The sequence below is a fragment of the Anomaloglossus baeobatrachus genome, chromosome 6, assembly GCF_048569485.1.
Source record: "Anomaloglossus baeobatrachus isolate aAnoBae1 chromosome 6, aAnoBae1.hap1, whole genome shotgun sequence".
Classification (NCBI taxonomy): Eukaryota; Metazoa; Chordata; class Amphibia; order Anura; family Aromobatidae; genus Anomaloglossus; species Anomaloglossus baeobatrachus.
Genome location: NC_134358.1, coordinates 129,571,357 through 129,595,483, shown reverse-complemented (window position 1 = coordinate 129,595,483; position 24,127 = coordinate 129,571,357). Strand labels below are relative to the sequence as shown.

General features: G+C 44.6%; 1 protein-coding gene across 1 annotated transcript in view; it reads right to left on the bottom strand.

The window, feature by feature from the left end:
• Positions 1-24,127, bottom strand: part of CA8 (carbonic anhydrase 8) — a 209,501-nt gene that overhangs the window by 135,265 nt on the left and 50,109 nt on the right. The window contains exon 2 of the mRNA XM_075316334.1: positions 22,839-23,030. Coding sequence (XP_075172449.1) covers positions 22,839-23,030 — 192 coding nt within the window. The remainder of the gene's footprint in view (positions 1-22,838; positions 23,031-24,127) is intronic.

The following is a 24,127-nucleotide window of genomic DNA, read 5'->3' as shown; positions in this document are numbered from 1 at the left end:
TATAGAGGGGAAACCACATCCACAATTGACATTGAAAGAATTAAAACATGGCTGCAGCACATGCAGTGTGGATGGTTTACATGCCCCTAGAAGGATGTGGTGACTCATAATAGCAAGCAGTCACAGGAAAAAGATAAATCCCCAACGTACATTTTGCATAGGCGTATATTAACCCCCTAACAACTGTGGGCCATAACATTATGTCCTAAGCCACCATAGTGTAATCACCTGTGGCTGCGGGCAGCTGGCGGTGATCTGTGCACATGTCAGCTGATTTGTACAGCTGACATGTGTGCCTCACAGGCACAAGTGGATCTGTGATCCACCCATGCCTGTTAACCCCTTAAATCGCACTGTCAAAATGTGACAGTGTAATTTAAATGCCGGTTGAGGAAAATCTTCACTCACCCAGTTCCATCAGCGGCGCCGTGATGTGATCACTGTGAGCCGATGGTTGCCATGGTAGCACAGGGTCATGTGATGACTCTTGTAGCTCACTCATTTCCTGTTTCACCCGGCCGAGTGCTCCCTGTAACAAGAAGTGAGAATTTCTGGTGATCACACAGCTGAGTAGCTGTGATCAACAGAAGTGAATGAGTAATTAGACTGCTGACCCTTATAGTCCCCTGGGGGGACCTGTAAAATAGAAAAAAGTAAAAAAAAAAATTAAAAATTTAAAAAAAATAAAAAAAATAAAAGTTCAAATCACCTCTCTTTTGTCCCATTGAAAATGAAAGAGTTAAAAAAACACAATATACACATATTTGGTATCGCCGCATTCAGAAATGCCCGATCTATCAAAATATAAAATCAATTAATCTGATCGGTAAATGGCGCAATGACAAACAAAATTCCATATGCAAAAATTGAGTTTTTTGGTTGCCGCAAATTTTGCGCAAAATGTAATAACAGGAGATCAAAACGTAGCATCCACGTAAAAATGGTACCATTTAAAAACGTCAGCTCGAGACACAAAAAATAAGCCATCACTGAGTCATAGATCCCAAAAAATGAGAACGCTATGGGTTGGGGAAAATGGTGCAAAAAGTGTGCCACTTTTTTTGGACAAACTTCTAATTTTTTTACCCTTTGATAAAGGTAAACCTATACATGTTTGATGTCTACAAACTCATACTACCCTGAGGCATCATACTGACAAATTAGTTTTACAATAGAGTGAACAAAATGTCTCAAAAACAATAATGCAACCGCACTTTTTTGCAATTTTCCCGCACTTGGATTTTTTTTTGCCATTTTACAGTACACTGTATGGTAAAACTTATGGTTTTACTTAAAAGTACAACTCATCCCACAAAAATCAAGCCCTCATATGGCAAGATTGACAGAAAAACAAAAAAGGTACAGCTCTTGGAAAAAGGAGAAAGAAAAAAAAAAACAAAACAAAAAATCGGCCGGGGAGGAAGGGGTTACAGTGCAGCTTGCTTCATCAGTAAGTGTGTCAAAGTTATGCCATCAAATGGTAAGAGCCTCCATTGCGTCCACAATGTAATAGTGTCTCTTCTGTGCGTTCACATGATAATAAAGCCCCATCAATTCCTCCCCATTAATTCTTCCTTTTACCTTACACAATAATAAAACACTTTGTGTTCACACACATTATTAATAATGCTCCTTCTGCCCCACACACAATGATAATTAATAATGATGTTTGTGCTCCCCAATTTGTGATGTCCCTCGGGCATGCGCTTATTTTGGCTGTGTATCAAAATAAGAGGAACCGCATGCTGCTTTTTCTTTAATTTTCTAAATAAACCTGAGTGATGTCACCACTAATCGCACGGCTCATTCTCTACCTGAAGCTCACAGCGGCGGTCACGTTCTATGGCCACCCGCTGTCACTTCAGATGTAGCAGAGCCTGGAATTGTTGTGGGACCTCCTGTGGATTATGTCGGATCTGGGTGTTTTGGGGGGTTAATAAATTGGTAGAAGGCTTTTTTTATATTTTTCCAAATAAAGGATTTTTTTTAGTGTTTTTGTTTATTTCTTTTTACTTACAGATTAGTAATGGGAGGTCTAATAGATGCCTACCATTACTAATCTAGGACTTAGTGGAAGCTGTGAGCTGTTATTAACTCCTTATTACCATGACTGCCACCGCACTAGGTCAATCAGGATAAGACAGGTAAAGTTCTGGGATTGTCACATATAATGGATGCAACAATCCTGAGCAGCTGCAGGCTGCAATTTTTAGGTTGGGGGGCCCAATAAGTATGGGACACCACAACCTGAGAAAAACATCCCCCAGCTGTTGGGCTTCATCATAGGGGGTAGCAAAATTGGGGGGACCACATGCTGTTTTTTAATTATTTAAAAAATTTAAAAAAGCATATGTGGTTCCTTTTATTTTGATACACAGCCAAAATAAGTGTACTGCTGGGGGCTACAGCTTGTAGCCGTATGCTTTATCATGGCTGTGTGTCACAATACGGGCGGACCCTAAGTTAGTTTTTTTCCTTTATTTTTACTCCAATCTAGTGACTAGCAAACAGGGTCTGTGATTGGAAGGAGTGAGATGCTGTCACACAGGCTAGGGGCACATCTGACTGCAACCAATCACAGATGACAGGACTGCCCATGGGCAGAGGAAGCAGTGAATATGCATGAAGGTAAATTAGCGGTCGCGGAAGAAGAGTGAGTGGGGTTTAAGCAGTTGCAGCTGTGCCGGAGACTTGCTTTATTTTTACTTTTTCTTTATTTTTTTTAATTTCCAGAGTTGCTGGATCTGGATCATTAGCCAAAGTTCCCTGAGAACACTGGGCCAGGGTCCAATACTCAGATACTTTTGAAATCGTGCGAATCCAAACTTTTACAGTCCGGGTCCGCCCAGCACTACTCAATACACTAGTGCCCATAGAGCAGTACCATATAATTTTAAGCTTCCCACACACATTAGATGGCTGTTGGCTGAACTATGCTTTTGCTGATCAGCCAAAAGCCATCTAAGATTTCTCTCCGATAAATAGAAGTGCTCATTTGGCCAAGTGCTTCTGTGCTCCCTTTGAGAAAGCCACCATTAGACATCTCTCTTGGTGGCTTATCTTTTAGGAGAACAAAGCAATTGAATGTCCAAAATAAGACATGCTTGATCAACATCTCCCCGACAATCAGTTGGGCTGCACCCCCATACACCCCAATCAATAGCCGTAAAGATCATTCATTAATCTAATGTGTATGAAGTGCTTAACTTGCAGCTTTAACAAAATACTTGCTAGACTTTAGGGAAAAAAAAGGAGATATCTTCCAAAAGATTTGGCAATCTAAATACTACCTTCTAATTTTTCTAGGATCTTCCTCTTCACCCTAAAGTTTCTGCAGACAACAATCTGGGAGGATTAACCTGGGGTCTGTGAATAGGGTTTAGCTATGTCTTGTCTCTATAATATATAAAGGGCTAGTATAAGGTCTTAAAAGGGATAGAAATGTTTAATTAATGAGACTGGTGTGTTGTTTGCATTTGTTTAGAAGACAGTGTGTAATCTGCAGTAAACTTTAGGGATTCATATTTAGTATCTGTAATTACCATATTTTCCAGCGTATAAGACAACTGGGCTTATAAGACGACCCCCAACTTTTCCAGTTAAAATATAGTGTTTGGGATATACCCTATATACTAGAGTATAAGCCAAATCAGAGTAATGAGCCCATTTTTGGGAATATACCCTGCAGTAATGGGCCCATCCTTGTCCCCCCTTGTAGTAATGAGCCCATTGTTTAGAAATGTCCTCCTACTGGTCCCCATCTTGTCCCCTATTATGCCATTGTTTACACACAATAAAAAATATTCTCACCTCTCCTCCGTTCCCATGGTGCCCTCAGCTTCTTTTGGCAGATTGCAGGCCCATAGACCCCTCTGTGATAGCATCCAGTGACGGTAGGCTGCAGCGGCCGCACCGTGCACCAGACGTGATCATGGAGGAGTGCTTCTTGCGGACCTCAGGCACATAGACCCCTCCATGATTGCATCCTGTAAATGGGGTTGCCGCTGCGGCTGTCAGTGCTTTACTGCAGTTGAATGCTTTACGGCACCGCAAAGCATTCAACTGCAGTAAAGTCATGACGGCAGGCTGCAGCGGTGGCTCCGTGCACAGAGGGGTCTAGGGGTCTGCGGTCTGCCAGAAGAAGTAGGTAAGAGGGCACAGCGAGAATGGAGGAGAGGTGAGAATATTTTTTATTGCGTAAACAATGGCATAATAAGGGACAAGACGGGGACTAGTAAGAAGACATTACTAAACAATGGGCTCATGCAGCAACGTGCACCACCGTATAAGACGACACCCGGTGTATAAGACGACCCCCGACTTTTGAGAAGATTTTCAGGGGTTAAAAAGTCATCTTATACGCTGGAAAATATGGTAACAAAAGGCTGTCATGTTCTGCATGAAGGTGTGGGGAATATGGAAAATGTTTTGCTCACACATTTGGCATCTCTTGGACATCTCAAAAAAATTGACAAGTAAGCATACAGTAGGATCCAAAATCAGTGAGTGACATTTACTATTTCATTTATGACAGATTGTAATCTTAAATTGTGCTAGAATTTTAGTGCACTGAATTTGTGCCACTTTAAAATAGAAAAACAAAAAGTATTAGTGGCCAAACAAAACAACTTTGACACATTTGCATTTTCTAAAAAGTATGTATTACCAAAAAAGTAGGCTTGGCCAGGCTATGTTTATGTTTTGAACAAATTTACTAAACAGAACATTTGAATCTGTCTACAAAATCTTGAAGAAAAATATAACAAGTGAAAATTGAAAGCACAAGGCTTCCTCAAAATCCATATTAGGATGTATCATCCTTTTATTTTACAAGTCTTGAGTTTGAGTTTTAAGCATTGACAAGCTGAGTCTGAAAATTGGGTTGTCCACTATTCAGACAACCCATTGTTTGATACTATATTCCCTCAAGAAAAAGAAAAATAATAGATGCCTGCCTCCCTCACTGGCGCTGTACGAAAGATGCCACCATTGTTTCTCACACATCCTTCAAATGTCAATGGTATAGCTCAAAGAAGTGTAAGCAAAGAAACATTGATTAGCTCTAGTGCTCATGTGACATACCAATGTTGCGAGTGCAATGGAAGACCCAGCTGTTATGATCCGGAACCATGGAAGACCACCACAAATCATTGGCAAAAGGTGACAAGAGCATTGGCAACTAATCTGGCCGCCATCCCCTTACTAACCATCACAACTAGAAGTAGCCGAGGGGTGAACTAACATCCTGTGCACCGCGAACCCAGCCGGAGAACTAACTATCCTAAAGGTAGGAAAGATGAATAACTCTCTGCCTCAGAAAATAGACAAGAATAGCTAGCCCCCCACATTCAAAGACTGCGGTGATATAGGAAAAACACAATACACAGGTAGATGACAGGATCAGCAAAAGGTGAGGCCCCATTGACTAAAATAGGAAAGGACAGGAAAGGGACTGATAGTGGCCAGAGTAAACCCTGCAAAATACAAACTTCCTGATAGTACAAAAAGGCCCTCAGATCGCACGATCTGAACTCTGTCCTATACCAGGTGCCCTTGTCATACCAATGAACAGAAAACAAGAATCATAACAAAGTCAACAAGCCACAAACACATGACCCAAAGGAGCTATACTCCACACAGAACTGCAGGGAGTTCCTCAACAATCTACTAAAGGGGAAAATCCCTGCAAGCAAATAAACTGAAACCAACCACAGCAAATGACAAACCCAGATAAACAAAAGAACCAGACAATAAATAAAGAGCAAGCACCTATCTGGGGAAGATGTGGTGTAGAGCAGGATTAAGCAGGTTGGAGATACAAAGAACAACTGAAATCCGGCAACAGCCTGCAATCAGTCCAGGATTTAAATAAGCAGAGAGTTAGCAAAGGAAACGCCCACTGCACAACACACCTGGTCCAAGTCCAAACCATTCCTGGCCACCAGAGGGAGCCTCCCAGTAGCCAAAACATAACTAACATTCACAACACCCAGCGCTGGAATAACATCGAAGTGGGAAGTATCTATTACCATATTTCTAATTTATTTTGACGAATATAGTATCAAACAAAGAGTTATCTGAGTAGTGGACAACCCCTTTAATTTTTACATCTTTTTTATGATTTGATCCATAGTGTCTGTGCTATGGTCTTCCACTGATCCATCACTGCTAAATTCCTCAACACCTTTACTAATAATAGCACGATTTTCTTGTGACATTTCAACATGAGCGTGCGAGGTGCTGCAGCAAAGTGCGGGGATTGCAGATAAGTGCGGCACAGTTTAAACACAATCTCATTGTAGTGATAACTGTAATTGTTTAATTTTGTTTAATTTCATTAGGGAATTGTGTGTCTGTTTGTCTGTGATACTGTGAAAAAGCAAAAAAAAAAAAGTTTGTCTTGTGATTTAATTAGTAGTATTAGCGAACACCTGTTTCTAGAAGCTGCTGGCAGCTTCTGGTAGTCCTTGTGGAACCATATAAACCAGCCAGAACAAGCGAGGTTCTGCAGCAAAGTGCGGGGATTGCAGATAAGTGCGGCATAGTTTAAACACAATCACATAGTTTGACACAAGAACATAGTTTGAATTTATCCTTATACGTTTCCCATTGTTTTTTTATTCTTTGTTTTTCTACTTTACTGTTTATCCCCATTTAATAGGTGCTCCATGGACAATGCTACCAGGTGAGTATCTTGTCAGATGTATGCATGCCTTGAGCAGCCGTTCGAGGGTGAATATGTCTACACTCGATGCAAGCATGTTGCGTATTTGGAAGCCAAGGTAACTGATCTAAATAAGCAGCTTGCAACACTCAGGGGCATTGCAAACCTGGAGAGGAGTTTAGAGCTCACTGAGCTTTCTCTGGCTGGGGCCAGTGATATGGAGGAGGGTGGTGGTGGGGAAGATCAGGACCCAGAGGTAGGTAGCTGGGTAACAGTTAGAAGAAGAGGTAGGGGGAAATGTGTCAGGGAGCCTAGTCTTGACCTGGCACAACCTAGTAAATATGCCTGTTTGGCATGTCACCACAGCAGGACATTGCTCCTAGCAACCAGGAAAACAATTGCTGTAGGAAGGAGGGAAATAGTAGTGCAGCAAAGCCCAGACAAATGTTGGTGGTAGGGGACTCTATAATTAGGCAGACAGACAGGGTCATCTGTCGCCAAGACCGTGAATGCCGAACAGTGTGTTGCCTGCCGGGTGCTCGGGTTCAGCATACTGCGGATCAAATAGACAGATTGCTGGGTGGGGCTGGGGAAAACCCAGCGGTCATGGTGCACATTGGTACTAATGACAAAGTTAGAGGCAGGTGGAAGGGCCTCAAAAATTATTACAGGGAACTAGGAGAGAAGCTGAAGTCCAGCACCTCCAAGGTGGTGTTTTCAGAAATACTACCAGTGCCACGAGCGTCACTAGAAAGACAGCGAGAGCTTAGGGAGATAAATACGTGGCTTAGAAATTGGTGCAGGAAGGAAGGGTTTGGGTACATGGAGAACTGGGCCGACTTTTAAGTCGGCTACAGGCTCTACGGTAGGGACGGGCTGCACCTCAATGGGAAGGGTGCAGCTGTACTGGGGAAGAAAATGGTCAGACGGATGGAGGAGCTTTTAAACTAGGATCTAGGGGGAGGGTGGGTAGTGGAGCAAAAAAGGGGATAGATAGAGACAGTGAGACGGTAGGGGTCAATGAAGGATTAGGGGAGGATGGGACATACAAGGATCGTAGGGATACTAGGAGGAATAAAGGTGTTAATAGTATTAAATGTCTACTGGCAAATGCAAGAAGTCTTGCAAACAAAATGAATGAATTGGAGACTCTTATGTCAACCATGGATTATGATGTGGTGGGCATTACGGAAACCTGGCTGGATGAAAGCCATGACTAGGTGACAAATATACAGGGTTATAGTACATTTAGAAAGGACAGGAAAGACATAAAAAGGTGGTGGGGTGTGTATATTTATCAAATCTAACCTAAAACCTGTGTTGAATGATGACATTGGGAGGAACTGAAACAATGTACAGTCAGTATGGGTAAATGTACATGGGGAGGGGAATAATGGAAAAATGCTAATTGGAGTTTGCTATAAGCCTCCTAACATACCTGAACAAGTAGTGGGTGAAATGCTGTAACAAATTGAAAAGGCAGCTAATAATAATCGGGTTCTTATTATGGGGGATTTCAACTATCCAGACATACGGTGGGACATAGAATCTTCTGGTTGTGCTAAAAGCTGTAAGTTCTTATCTACTATTCAAGACAATTTCCTCTCTCAGATAGTAGATGGACCGACGAGTGGAGATAATTTGCTAGATCTGGTCCTGTCAAATAGACCAGATACAATTTCAGATCTACAGGTCCGGGAGCATTTGGGCACCAGCGATCATAATATGGTAAGCTTCAAAGTAATATTCAATAGAACATTTCAAAGGGGAAATGCTAAAACCTGGAATTTTAGGAAAGCTGATTTCAACAAATTAAGGGAAGAGCTTAAATGTGTAGATTGGGACAAAGTCATGGTAACTGGGGATACCGAACATAAATGGGGTAAGTTTAAGGATATACTGCTAGAGTCCTGTAAAAAACTTATACCCTCTGGTAATAAAATGTCCAGGAATAAAAAGAAACCACTATGGATAAATAAGACTGTACAAAGTATAATAAAACAAAAACAAAGGGCGTTTAAAATCTTTAAGGCTGAGAATAGAGAAATAGCATTTCAGAAGTATAAAGATATCAATAGGAAATGTAAAAAAGAAATCAAACAAGCAAAACTAGCTACTGAAACAAAAATCGCCAATGACATTAATATAAATCCCAAAATCTTTTATAAATATATTAATGCCAAAAGGAAAACAAAGGATAGTATCGGCCCCTTAAAATATAATAACATGTTAGTTATAGAGTACAAACAAAAGACTGAGATATTAAAGAGGCATTTCTCATCTGTGTTCACCAAGGAACTGACTGTACCAGGGATCTGTTACGGTTGCTGTGGCACTGGAGTCTATGTCCAGATTTCTTGCTACTGCACATGTGCGAGCACTGGAGACTATGTCCAGATTTCTTGCTACTGCACATGTGCAAGCGCTGGAGACTAAGTCCTATCTTGGAGCCATTGCACATGTGCGGGTGACATCATCGCTGACACGAGGTCACATGTCTCTGACACCTTCAATGCCGATTGGCCGCTGGTCATGTGCTTGTGCCACGTGGTTACATGTCTCTGACACCTTCTATGCCGATTGGTCGCTGGTCATGTGCTTGTGACGCTTTGCTCGGTGATAGGCCAGCGTGACGTCATTCCTGTCGTTCTGGCAGCGGATTGGCTCTGGTGTCCTCCGTCTTGGATGAGGCACAGAGTCTATATAAGACCCTGACGCACGCCGCACGCCGCTCAGTCCTCTTGGTTCATGCATGAGAGTAGACGCTTTGTGCACGTTCCTCTAGGCATCTCTCTGTCTATGCTAGGTGAGCGCTACCGGCAGGGTAGCATTCTTATACCTTACAGCTTCGGCTGCAGTCCGTATCCTTACCTCTTAGGGGAGCAGACATAGGCAGGTGCCTGAGGCACATGGTCCGGCTGGGCCTTGTGATTCTACTCGTAGGTGGACGTTGCCGCTAGGGTAACGTTCCTTATACTGCGTCTGGCAGTTGTTCGCATCCTCGCACACTAGGGGAGCGAACAGAGGTAGGAGCTTTGTGCGGCTTACGCTACTGTTCGTCTCTTTTGCACCACTAGAAGAGCGGACCTAGGCAGGTGCCATATCTAGTGGTTCATGTCCTCGCACACTAGTGGAGCGAACGCAGGTAGGAGCTTTGTCCGGCTTACGCTGCTGTCCGTCTCCTGGCACCACTAGAGGAACGGACCTAGGTAGGTGCCATTTCACACTCACTGCCTTTGTCTCTGTGATTATTAACAGAGACCATTCCACACACCCTCCAAGTAAGGGAGGAATTGCCTTATTTACTAATTATATTCCTCTGTGAGTTTAACAGAGGTATTGCACTCTGCCATAGTCTGCAGCAGAGTCTTTGCACGGTGGACCCTGACTGTCTGATACTCCTTTAGGTTTTATTATCAGACAGCCCCCTGTAACATTAGGACTGAGCCAAGGGTCTGGCAGTTATGGCAGAATATCAGCAGTTACACCGTTACATACAAGTACTTGAGTCACGGCTCAAGAGTATAGAGGATAAACCTCAGACCATGGTGACATCTGCACATGATCCTCGACTTGCTCTGCCAAACAGATATTCTGGCGATGCCAGATCATGTCGTGGTTTCATTAGTCAGTGTCAGATACACCTAGAGGTCAACTCTTCTCGCTTCTCTACGGAGAGGTCCAGAGTAGGCTTTATCATCTCCTTACTTCAGGACAAAGCCTTAGAATGGGTGACTCCCCTATGGGAGCGCTCTGATGTGGTTACTCTGAGACATCAAGACTTTCTTGATGCTCTTAAGGCGGTATTCATGGGTCCGCAGGTTACCCATGATGCGGCCCTGAGACTGTTAGAACTATATCAGGGTTAGTTATCCACTAGTTCTTATGCCATTGCTTTTAGAACTCTGGTGGCAGAACTAGATTGGCCAGAGAAGGTGTTGATTCCTATCTTTTGGAGAGGGTTGGCAGGCTATGTCAAAGATGCTCTTGCTACTCGTGAGGTCCCTGCTTTTCTGGAACACTTGATCACAGTAGCAACGAGGATCGACGTACGCCATAGGGAACGTAGACTCGAGGTCTCTTCCTCATGCCCTAAGCATCAGGCTATTCCAGTTGTTGAGGGTCCACTACCATCTTCCTCAGCATCTGAAACATCTCCCACTCCTATGGAGTTAGGTCATACGTCCTCCAGACTACGCAAGTCTGGTCCTCCTATATGTTACGTATGTCGTCAGGCTGGGCACTATGCCAACAAGTGTCCTAGCCGTCAGGGAAACTCCCAGGCCTAGTAACCATTAGAGGGGGGTTACTAGAGACGTCTTCTGCACCCTCTAAGTGTAGTATCCCAGGTCAGCTCTCATTCTCTGAGAATACATGGCCTATTATGGCTTTTGTGGATTCCGGAGCTGACGGGACTTTTGTGTCCTCAGGATTTGTAAAGAGACACAATATTCCCTCTATCATGTTAGAGGAGCCTATTCCTGTCCGTGTTGTTAATGGAACTATGTTGTCTGACTCCATTACATTGAGGACAGTTCCCTTGCGCCTTTCCCTGTCTCAGGGTCACATAGAGGAGATTTCTTTTCTTGTTTTGCCTGAGGGTATAGACGACGTCCTTCTGGGTCTCCCATGGCTTCGGACTCATGCTCCTCACATTGACTGGGAGTCCGACAGCATTATTAGTTGGGGTTCGAAATGTCAGTCCCTATGTCTTCCCTTACCACCTAAGGTCATTGCGGTTGCATCAACTGATCTCTCTCCCATACCTACACCCTATTTGGATTTCGCTGACGTGTTCTCCAAACAGGGTGCTGAGGTTCTTCCCCCCCATAGGCCGTATGACTGTGCCAAAGACCTTATCCCAGGTTCGGTTCCACCTAAGGGCAGGGTTTACCCCTTGTCGATACCTGAGTCGGAGGCCATGTCGACCTATATAAGAGAGAGTTTAGAGAAGGGGTTCATTCATAAGTCTGTCTCTCCCGCGGGAGCTGGGTTTTTCTTTGTTCGGAAGAAAGAGGGTGATTTGCGTCCCTGCATAGATTACAGGGGTCTCAACGCAATCACAATAAAGAACAAATACCTGTTACCTTTAATTTCGGAGCTCTTTGACAGACTGAGGGGAGCTCAAGTTTTTACGAAGTTGGATCTGCGGGGTGCGTATAACTTGGTACGAATTCGAGAGGGTGACGAATGAAAGACCGCTTTTAACACCTGAGACGGTCACTATGAATAACTCGTCATGCTTTTTGGTTTATGTAATGCACCCGCAGTATTTCAGGACTTCGTAAACGATGTGTTCAGGGATTTACTGTTATCCTCTGTAGTGGTGTATCTGGACGACATCCTGATTTTTTTCTCCTGATCTGGAGACTCATCGTCAGGATGTCGTTCGTATCCTTTCCCGTTTAAGGGAGCACTCATTGTTTGCTAAACTCGAAAAATATGAATTCGAGCAGTCATCCTTGCCTTTTTTGGGCTACATTATCTCACAAGAGGGTCTGGCTATAGATCCTGCGAAGCTCTCTGCTGTCCTGGAATGGTCCGAACCTCATTCCTTGAAGGCGGTGCAATGCTTCTTAGGATTCATAAATTATTACAGGCAGTTCATACCCCATTTTTCTACTTTGGTGGCCCCTTTGGTGGCCTTGACTAAGAAAGGTGCTAATCCCAAAGTCTGGTCTACTGAGACATCTCAGGCTTTTGAGGCAGTAAAAAGACACTTTTCAACTGCTCCCGTTCTTCAAAGACCCGATGAGAATAAGCCCTTCCTCTTGGAGGTTGATGCCTCTTCAGTGGGTACTGGTGCGGTCTTGTATCAAAAGAACGGTGCAGGTAGAAAAAGGCCGTGTTTCTTCTTTGCTAAAACCTTTTCACCGGCAGAGAGAAACTATACCATTGGGGATAGGGAACTGCTCGCCCTGAGATTAGCCTTGGAGGAGTGGCGTCACTTGCTGGAAGGAGCGAAACATCCATTTCAGGTCTATACAGACCATAAGAATCTGACGTACTTACAAACCGCTCAGCATCTGAATCCTCGCCAAGCCCGCTGGTCCTTGTTTTTCTCCCGCTTTCACTTCTCCATCAACTATCTGTCTGGGAGTAAGAATAACAAGGCAGACGCCCTGTCTCGCTCTATGGTTTCTACCCAGGAAGAGATTGACGAACCTCGTCTTATCCTTCCCTCCAGGGTTTTTCATACGCTCTCCCCTGTGACGTTAGACCAAATCCCACCGGTCAAGACCTTTGTTCCGCCTGATCGACAGAATGATATACTGTCGTGGGCCCACACCTCAAAGGTGGGTGGGCATTTTGGTATTAGGCGGACACAAGAGTTACTGGAGAGGTGGTATTGGTGGCCACACTTAGCCAGCCACGTCAAGAGATATGTCGGTTCCTGCTACTCGTGTGCTCGCAACCGTCCATTACGGCAGAGACCGGCTGGGCTCTTGCCACCTTTACCAGTGCCAGATAGACCATGGGAGGTGGTAGGCATGGACTTTGTGGGTGATCTTCCATGTTCACAGGAACATAGATTTGTGTGGGTCATTACGGACCATTTCTCCCGGATGGTTCATCTCGTACCATTATCGAGAATCCCATCTTCCAGGGTACTAGCCAAACTATTCCTCAAGCATGTCTTTAGGCTTCACGGAATGCCAGATCGTATCATTTGTGATAGAGGCCCGCAATTTGCTTCCCGTTTCTGGCGAGATCTTTGTAGCCTTCTGCAAATTGAGTTGAATCTCTCTTCGGCATACCATCCGGAGACCAATGGTTTGGTTGAGCGTACCAATCAATCCATCATTATATACCTTCGACACTTTGTTGCTGAGAACCACGATAACTGGTCCTCCCTCCTACCCTGGGCAGAATTTGCCCTTAACAATTCTCTGGCTGAGGCCACTGGGCAGACACCGTTCGTGTTCAATAATGGGCAACACCCTAGGGTACCGGTACCGTTTCTCCGCTGCTGCACCTCCTCCTCTTGTAGCCGACTGGGCAACTAATGCCAGAGAGGTTTGGGATCGGAGTCAAGAGTCGATCCAAGCAGCTAAGGACCATATGAAGACGGTGTCCGATCGGTTTCGTCGCCCAGCTCCTGTCTTTTCTCCGGGGGACTTTGTGTGGCTCTCTGCAAAACACGTGAAACTTAGAGTGAGCTCTGTCAAATTTGCTCCTCGCTTCCTGGGTCCTTATGAGGTTCTTCGACAGGTAAATCCTGTAGTCTACCAATTGAAGTTACCCGTCCATCTTAGGATCCATGACAAATTCCATGTCTCACTGCTAAAGCCGGCTATTTTACCTCACGCTCGTGAAGTGCACTCTCCTGCCTCTGATTCCTCTCGCTCTATCTATGAGGTACGAGCCATAGTTGATTCTAAGATGGTTAGAGGGCGCAGGTTCTTCTTGATAGATTGGGAGGGCTACGGCCCGGAACATCGCTCTTGGGAGCCTGAGGAGGCTGGCCATGCTCCCGACTTAGTTGCCGATTACCTGCGTCGCCGGGAGGGGGGCCCTTGAGGGGGAGGTACTGTTACGGTTGCTGTGGCACTGGAGTCTATGTCCAGATTTCTTGCTACTGCACATGTGCGAGCACTGGAGACTATGTCCAGATTTCTTGCTACTGCACATGTGCAAGCGCTGGAGACTAAGTCCCATCTTGGAGCCATTGCACATGTTCGGGTGACATCATCGCTGACACGAGGTCACATGTCTCTGACACCTTCTATGCCGATTGGTCGCTGGTCATGTGCTTGTGACACGTGGTCACATGTCTCTGACACCTTCTATGCCGATTGGTCGCTGGTCATGTGCTTGTGACGCTTTGCTCGGTGATAGGCCAGCGTGACGTCATTCCTGTCGTTCTGGCAGCGGATTGGCTCTGGTGTCCTCCATCTTGGATGAGGCACAGAGTCTATATAAGACCCTGACGCACGCCGCACAGCGCTCAGTCCTCTTGGTTCATGCATGAGAGTAGACTCTCTGTGCACGTTCCTCTAGGCATCTCTCTGTCTATGCTAGGTGAGCGCTACCGGCAGGGTAGCATTCTTATACCTTACAGCTTCGGCTGCAGTCCGTATCCTTACCTCTTAGGGGAGCGGACATAGGCAGGTGCCTGAGGCACATGGTCTGGCTGGGCCTTGTGATTCTTCTCGTAGGTGGACGTTGCCGCTAGGGTAACGTTCCTTATACTGCGTCTGGCAGTTGTTCGTATCCTCGCACACTAGGGGAGCGAACAGAGGTAGGAGCTTTGTGCGGCTTACGCTGCTGTTCGTCTCTTTTGCACCACTAGAAGAGCGGACCTAGGCAGGTGCCATATCTAGTGGTTCGTGTCCTCACACACTAGTGGAGCGAACGCAGGTAGGAGCTTTGTGCGGCTTACGCTGCTGTCCGTCTCTTGGCACCACTAGAGGAACGGACCTAGGTAGGTGCCATTTCACACTCACTGCCTTTGTCTCTGTGATTATTAACAGAGACCATTTCACACACCCTCCAAGTAAGGGAGGAATTGCCTTATTTACTAATTATATTCCTCTGTGAGTTTAACAGAGGTATTGCACTCTGCCATAGTCTGCAGCAGAGTCTTTGCACGGTGGACCCTGACTGTCTGATACTCCTTTAGGTTTTATTATCAGACAGCCCCCTGTAACAGGATCATTCAACAAGTGATAAATCAAAGTTCACCACCCGATATAATTAGTTTAACACAAGATGAAGTACGCCTACGTCTGAGTAAATTAAACATTGACAAATCCCCAGGGCCAGATGGCATTTATCCACGAATATTGAGGGAATTGAGCTCCGTAATCGACAGACCGCTGTATCTCATCTTTTTAGACTCGCTTATAACAGGGTTAGTGCCTCAGGATTGGAGGATTGCTGATGTGGTACCGATATTTAAGAAAGGTAAGAAGGTAGATCCAGGCAACTACCGTCCAGTAAGCTTGACATTAGTAGTATGCAAAGTTTTTGAGGGCATTTTAAGGGATGACATGCAAAATATAGTGCAGAAAATAATATAACTGACAGACAGCATGGATTCATGAAAGATAAGTCGTGTCTAACCAACCTGTTGGGGTTCTATGAGGGGGTAAGTGCAAACCTGGATATTGGTAATGCAGTTGATGTGATTTATTTGGACTTTGCAAAGGCATTTGATACTGTACCACATAATAGCCTTATACTAAAGCTCCAGAAGCAAGGACTAGGGGAAACTAGACTAGGGGAGGCTATAGTCAGCAGTGGGCTGCTGCAGGGATCTGCGCTAGGACCGATTCTTTTTAATCTCTTATTAATGACCTTGTGGATGGGATTGATAGTAAAGTGTCAGTCTTTGCTGATGACACCAAACTATGTAGGATATTAAAAACTGACCTTGATAGTGCAATATTACAAAAAGATTTGGATAAGATGTCAGAATGGGCAGATACTTGGCAAATGAGATTTAACCCCTTCACGACCGCGGGCCGTAAAATTACGTCCTATTTTAACGTGACTTAACGACCAGGGACGTAATTTTACGGCCTAAACTTCATTTGATTACCGTGGCCATAGCAACGGCTTTCAAATGATGTCCCCTGCTGTTTCTTACAGCAGGGGACCTTTGCTTGACCCCAGGGGGGGCGGCATCGCCACCCCCTATCGACGATCGATGTGATTGGCTGTTCAAATCTGAACCGCCAACCACATCGATCGCACTAATTTCGGCAAAAATAATGCCCGAATTAGTGCGATCCTGTGAGATCCAGCTATGAGATGCCGCAGCTGCAGCAGCATATCATAGGTGGACCTCAAACATGCCGCCCCCAGCCCCTGCAGCACTGATTGGAGCGATCGTGCTATGACGCGCAATCGCTCCAATCAGTGTGCAGTGGGGCGGTCTGATCTGCCGGTGGCCGCCCTCCCCAGGCCTGTGCTGGCCTGTGAGCCCTCCCCCAACATGTCTGCAGCGTGGAGTGGCTGGTACTTTTGGTACCACGCCACCGCTGCTGCTGCCGCCGCCGCCTCTGATGTCTCCGCCGCTGCAGCTCTAATGGTAAGTATTCCGCTCCCTGCGCGCTCCCGTGAAGGCCCCTGCGCGCTCCCGTGAAGGCCCCTGCCCGTGCCCCCCCCGATCTGCCCCCCTACGCCCCGATCTGCCCCCCTACGCCCCGATCTGCCCCCCCGGCATCCCGATCTGCTACCACCGCTGCTGCTGCAAAGTGAGTACTGTGCTCACTTTGCAGCCCGTGCGCGCTCCCGTGGTGCCCCTGCGCGCTGCCGTGATAGCCCCTGCCGTGCCCCCCCCGCGATCTGCTCCCCCCAACCACCCCCCCCCCCCGACATCCCGATCCGCTCCCCCCGCGATCTGACTGCCTCCCCCATTATTTCTATTCTGCTTCTGCAGCTCCCTCTCCGGTCTCCCCCTCTGCTCTCCCCCCTCCCCCTCTGCTCTCCCCCCCCTCCCCCTCTGCTCTCCCCCTCTGCTCTCCCCCCTCCCCCTCTGCTCTCACCCCCCCCCTCTCCCCCTCTGCTCTCCCCCGACGTCCTCTTACCTGTCTTCACCGGCCTGATCACATCTGCGTCCATCGCTGGGTCCTTCCTGGGCATTCTGCTGATCTGCCTGCTGCTCCTGTAAAGCTGTCCATCTCTCTGCCATCTGTTCCTCTGCAGCTCTTCTGGTCAGTGATCCTCCTGCTAGTCCTGTGGGTACTGTGAGTATAACTTTTTTTTTTTTTCCGAATCCCCTGTCCATTTTTACACCTCATCCGTCCGTGCGTCCCGCCAAGCGCTGATCAGGGATGCCGATAACGGATCGGCATCCCTGCTCAATTTTTGGCGTGACTTTTTTTTCCGTATCCCCGACGCTTTTTGTATCGCATCCGTCCGTGCGTCCCGCCAAGCGCTGATCAGGGATGCAGATAACGGATCGGCATCCATGGTCAATTTTTGGCGTGACTTTTTTTTCCGTATTCACGACGCTTTTTGTATCGCATCCGTCCGTGCGTCCCGCCGAGCGCTGATCAGGGATGCAGATAACGGATCGGCATCCCTGCTCAATTTTTGGCGTGACTTTTTTTTCCGTATCCCCGACGCTTTTTGTATCGCATCCGTCCGTGCGTCCCGCCAAGCGCTGATCAGGGATGCAGATAACGGATCGGCATCCATGGTCAATTTTTGGCGTGACTTTTTTCCGTATTCACGACGCTTTTTGTATCGCATCCGTCCGTGCGTCCCGCCGAGCGCTGATTAGGGATGCAGATAACGGATCGGCATCCCTGCTCAATTTTTGGCGTGACTTTTTTCCGTATTCACGACGCTTTTTGTATCGCATCCGTCCGTGCGTCCCGCCGAGTGCTGATTAGGGATGCAGATAACGGATCGGCATCCCTGCTCAATTTTTGGCGTGACTTTTTTCCGTATTTGCGACGCTTTTTGTATCGCATCCGTCCGTGCGTCCCGCCAAGCGCTGATCAGGGATGCACATAACGTATCTGCATCCATGGTCAATTTTTGGCGTGACTTTTTTTTTTACGTATCCCCGACGCTTTTTTTTATCGCATCCGACCGTGCGTCCTGCAGCGGCCGATCAGTGCACTGCGTCTGTGCGTTTGAAAAGTCAAATGGCGCTCCTTCTCTTCTGAGCCCCGCCATGCGCTCAAACAATTACTTTCCACCACATATGAGGTATCTGCGTACTCAGGAGAAAATGCACAATACGTTTTATGGTGCATTTTTTCCTGTTACCCTTGTGAAAAAAAAAGCTACCAAGTTGAAGCAACCGTTTTGTGGTAAAAAAAAAAAAAATTCTTTTCACGGCTCAACGCTATAAACTTCTGTGAAGCCCCCAGGTGTTCAAAGTGCTCACCAAACATCTAGAAAAAATATTTGAGGGCTCTAGTTTCCAAAATGGTGTCACTTGTGGGGGAGCTCCACTGTTTAGGCACCATAGGGGGTCTCCAAACGTGACATGGCGTCCGCTAATGATTCCAACCAATTTTGCTGTCAAATGGCGCTCCTTCTCTTCTTAGCCCCGCCATGCGCTCAAACAATTACTTTCCACCACATATGAGGTATCTGCGTACTCAGGAGAAAATGCACAATACATTTTATGGTGCATTTTTTCCTGTTACCCTTGCGAAAAAAAAAGCTACCTAGTTGAAGCAACCGTTTTGTGGTAAAAAAAAAAAAAATTCTTTTCACGGCTCAACGCTATAAACTTCTGTGAAGCCCCCAGGTGTTCAAAGTGCTCACCAAACATCTAGAAAAAATATTTGAGGGCTCTAGTTTCCAAAATGGTGTCACTTGTGGGGGAGCTCCACTGTTTAGGCACCATAGGGGGTCTCCAAACGTGACATGGCGTCCGCTAATGATTCCAACCAATTTTGCTGTCAAATGGCGCTCCTTCTCTTCTTAGCCCCGCCATGCGCCCAAACAATTACTTTCCACCACATATGAGGTATCTGCGTACTCAGGAGAAAATGCACAATACATTTTATGGTGCATTTTTTCCTGTTACCCTTGTGAAAAAAAAAGCTACCTAGTTGAAGCAACCGTTTTGTGGTAAAAAATTGTTTTTTTCTTTTCACGGCTCAACGCTATAAACTTTTGTGAAGCCCCCAGGTGTTCAAAGTGCTCACCTAACATCTAGAAAAATTATTTGAGGTCTCTAGTTTCCAAAATGGGGTCACTTGTGGGGGAGCTCCATTGTTTAGGCACCTCAGGGGGTCTTCAAACCCGACATGGCGTCCGCTAACAGGTGCAGCTAATTTTGCACTCAAAAATTCAAATGGCGCTCCTTGCCTTCCGAGCACTGCTGTGTGTCCAAACATTTGATTTCCACCACATATGAGGTATCTGCGTACTCAGGAGAAAATGCACAATACATTTTATGGTGCATTTTTTCCTGTTACCCTTGTGAAAAAAAAAGCTACCTAGTTGAAGCAACCGTTTTGTGGTAAAAAAAATTTTTTTTCTTTTCACGGCTCAACGCTATAAACTTTTGTGAAGCCCCCAGGGGTTCAAAGTGCTCACCAAACATCTAGAAAAATTATTTGAGGCCTCTAGTTTCCAAAATGGGGTCACTTGTGGGGGAGCTCCATTGTTTAGGCACCTCAGGGGGTCTTCAAACCCGACATGGCGTCCGCTAACAGGTGCAGCTAATTTTGCGTTCAAATATTCAAATGGCGCTCCTTCCCTTCCGAGCTCTGCCGTGCGCCCAAACAATTGATTTTTACCACATATGGGGTATCAGCGTACTCAGGAGAACATGCACAATAAATTGTATTGTGTACTTTCTCTTTTCTCCCTTGTAAAAATGAAAATTTTATGGCTAAAGTAACATTTTTGTGTTAAAAAGTAAAATTTTCATTTTTTCCTTCCACATTGCTTTGGTTCCTGTGAAGCACCTAAAGGGTTAATAATCTTATTGGATGTGGTTTTGAGCAGTGTGAGGGGTGTAGTTTTTAGAATGGGGTCACTTTTGGGTATTTTCTGTCACCTCGGCCTCTCAAAGTCACTTCAAATGTGATGTGGTCCCTAAAAAAATTATTTTGTAAATTTTGTTGGAAAAATGAGAATTTGCTGATGACCTTTGACCCCTTCTAACTTCCTAACGGAAAAAAAATTTGTTTCGAAAATTGCGCTGATGTAAAGTAGACAAGTGGGAAATGTTATTTAGTAACTATTTTGTGTGACATATCTCTCAGATTTATGGGCATAAATTTTCAAAGTTTGAAATTTGCGAAATTTTCAAAATTTTCGCCAAATTTCCTAAATTTTCACAAATAAACGCAAAAAATATCGGCCTAAATTTACCACTGACATGAAGTACAATATGTCACGAAAAAACAATGTCAGAATCGCCAGGATCCGTTGAAGCGTTCCAGAGTTATAACCTGTCAAAGTGACACTGGTCAGAATTGCAAAAAATGGCCCGGTCATTAGGGTGTTTTAGTGGCCGGGGGTGAAGGGGTTAATGTTGATAAATGTAAAGTAATGCACCTAAGACGAAGTAATCCTATAACTGCGTATACATTAAATGGAAGTAAACTCGGGACTACAAAACAGGAGAAGGACTTAGGGATTTTGATTACAAATAAGCTGAGCAGCAGCACTCAATGTCAAGCATCAGCTGCTAGAGCAAACAAGATTCTAGGGTGTATAAAAATAGAGATTAGATCCCGTGATCCCAACGTATTGTTACCCCTCTATAAATCACTTGTAAGGCCACATCTGGAATATGGGATCCAGTTTTGGGCTCCACATTTTAAAAAGGACATTCAGAAGTTAGAGTCAGTTCAAAGGCGGGCAACTAGACTATTACAAGGAATGGAAGACCTCCCATATGATGACAGGTTGAAAAAGTTAGATATGTTTAGCTTAGAAAAAAGACGTCTCAGAGGAGATCTCATTTATATGTATAAATACATGTGTTGTTAATATAAAGGACTGGCACATGACATATTTCTTCTACCACAAGAGGTAGTAATGGCAGATACTATAACAGCTTTTAAAAAAAGGCTGGATGATTTCCTCAGTACACAAAACATTGTTGGTTATAAATTACTTAGTGACCAAATGTAGAACTGGTGGAGAAAGGTTGAATTAGATGGACCTAGGTCTTTTTTTCAACCTAAGTAACTATGCAACTAACTATGTAACATTTACACTAGATAACTCTCTGTTTTGACCATGCCCCAAAAAACAACTCTTCGTGCACATACTGTAGTATTGGCAGACATTTGTGTTTATAAGGCTATTTGAGCTATCAGATGAAGAATTCAGAGGAAATTCATAAAAAGAGAATTCCTCAAAAAAAGTGGACATGTTAGCAGGCTTGCTCATGGTAATTGAAATTGTCTTATTGTCACTTCAGTTGCTCTCCTAATTTCCTTCCCTGCTATTCATATAATTTTGCCATTTTATAAAATAGGACACATTTCTGGCAAATTCTAGGTGTGAACTGAAACTAAAAATAAAACAAAGTCTAATGACCATCTAAAAATGCACCAACTTTATCAAACACTGATAAATTTCTGGAAATGTAAGGGTAGTTTATCTAAGTTTACACTGTCTAAAAGTTGGACACTTAATAAATCTTCTCTATTATGTTAAATATCATTGCTTCATGCAATAGTATGTATGCAAACCGTTCGCTTTCTTTTCATATGGTTGGTTGAATTTTATTTCAATTTAGCTTTCAATCATAATTTGTGTGAAATGAGTATTGAACATGTAAAAATTTTTTCTAAGTAAATATATATTGATATGAATTTCTCATCAGATGTCGATAATAACTAGAGATGAGCCACCCCCCTAGTGTTTGAGTTCTATTCATCGAACGGCCGGTGTGTTCGTCGAACGTTCGACAAACCTTCGTCGAACACTGTCGAACCCCATTGAAAACAATGGCAGGCAAACACAAACACATACAAACACATATAAAACACCTTCTAAGGTGTCCAAAAGGTGACAAACAACGCAGAAGACACCACAAACACATGGAAAAGTGACAAGTACATATACTCATGCTGAAAGAAAAGAGCTGGATGAGTAAAAGGAGGAAAAGACACAGATATAGGCATGTCATGCCCTTCTAAAATCACGTAAAACACAGCAAGTGGACTCCAACAAGAGTCTCCAGTTTTTCAAAAAATTTGGCCACAGACACCACTTAAGTGGCATCAAATGTCCCACAGTTGCAAACTTAAAATGTTGATTTGCATGAAGCACAATCAAATATACACAAGCTTTTACTCTCCCCAGGATGACACAGGGGTAGAAAAGTCCTTGCGGATCCATGATTTGTTCATCTTGATAAACGTTAGTCTGTCCACATTGTCACTGGACAGACGCGTGCGCTTATCTGTCAGCACACACCCAGCAGCACTGAATACACGTTCCGAGAGAACGCTAGCTGCGGGACATGACAAGATCTCCAAGGCGTAAGTGGCGAGCTCAGGCCATTTTCCAGATTGGAAGCCCAAAATGAACAAGGCTCCAGTTGCACAGTCATAAACCATCCAGACCAAACTTCCACGGGTCCGCTCATCTACTAATGAAGGATAATTCATGTACATACCAATAAACCATTTTCTCTTATAACAACTCTCCATGCTGTAAATTAAGTCCTAGTCCACCGTCCCCTATTTAGGTTATATACATATAACTTTGAAATGTTATTCAAACATACCTGATTTTGACTTTAGGAGAATCTGCACCACATGACCGTCATTAATGACATCACAATCTCGGCAAACAACATAGTTTGGAGACAGTTTTACTTCTAGCAATGAAGAGTCATAAAGAGCTTCTCTTGAATTTATGTTGATTGGTGACTGGTATTGTCCATTTGCCTCTGGATAATGCAAACCCCACTCAACACCTACAAAAAGATGCACATTTAGAAAAATTACATTAATAAGCTTCTATTTATTTTTTAGCTCGATTATATAGCCATTATTTCCACAGTGCTTTCCAGATAATATCATGACTGTCTCAAAGGAATCTTAAAATTTAAATTGCCTATTAGCATCTCTTTAGAGCGTGGGAGTTAATGAGAAGAAACCCACACAAACAAAGAGAGAACATACTAGCTATTTGCATATGTTGTCCTTCATGGTATTTGAGCCCAGGACACCAGTGCTCCAAAGCAACAGTGCTTACGACTGAGCCACCATGCTGACAGTTTATCTTTTACACTTTTTTATTTTGGAAAAACATCATTCTTAGTTAGTGGTTAGGCAACCATGTCAGTATCTATGGCCACCAGACAAGAGCCCTTCCAACCTTCTCCTACCTGCTGGCATCCCTGGGGCTCTTCTGATTAGTAGGCCTTGCACATCGTACTGACTGCATATCTCCACAGCAAGATGCCACACTGGGCCCCCTACCATTATCAGAGAGGTACAGTGAATGCTGGCAAGTTAGAGTAGGTTCACAGGGCTCTGGTACAGAAATCAAGGTCTATCAGGGTCCAGAAAATCTTTTTGCTCAAATCTGTTGGTAAGTATCATGTATTGAAAAAGAAATAAGTTAAGGATAAAATAATTTTGTGCCTTAGTCCATCACTGTGTCAGTGGGGTCAGCAGGATGCAGTTGAGAAAGTATGTACACCCCTGGGTAAAAATGACCAAATTGCGCAAAAAGTATCAATATTGTTTGGCCAACATTTTTTTTCAATCACTGCATATACTGTATTTCCTAGGTATGGAGTTCACTAGAGCTTCACAGGACTCACTGGAATCCTCTTCTACTCCTCTATGACGATAGGGTTTAGGTCTCTAGACATACTTGGTCCCTCCAAAAATTTGTACCCTTAGTTTCTTTAGCAAATCAGTTGTCGTCTTGGAGGTGTGTTTGAGGTGGTTACCATGTTGAAATACTGCCCTGGAACCACCTTTTGAAGGGAGGGGATCATGCTCTGCTTTAGTATGGCACAATACATTGTGGCAGTCATGATTCCCTCAGTGAACTGTAGCT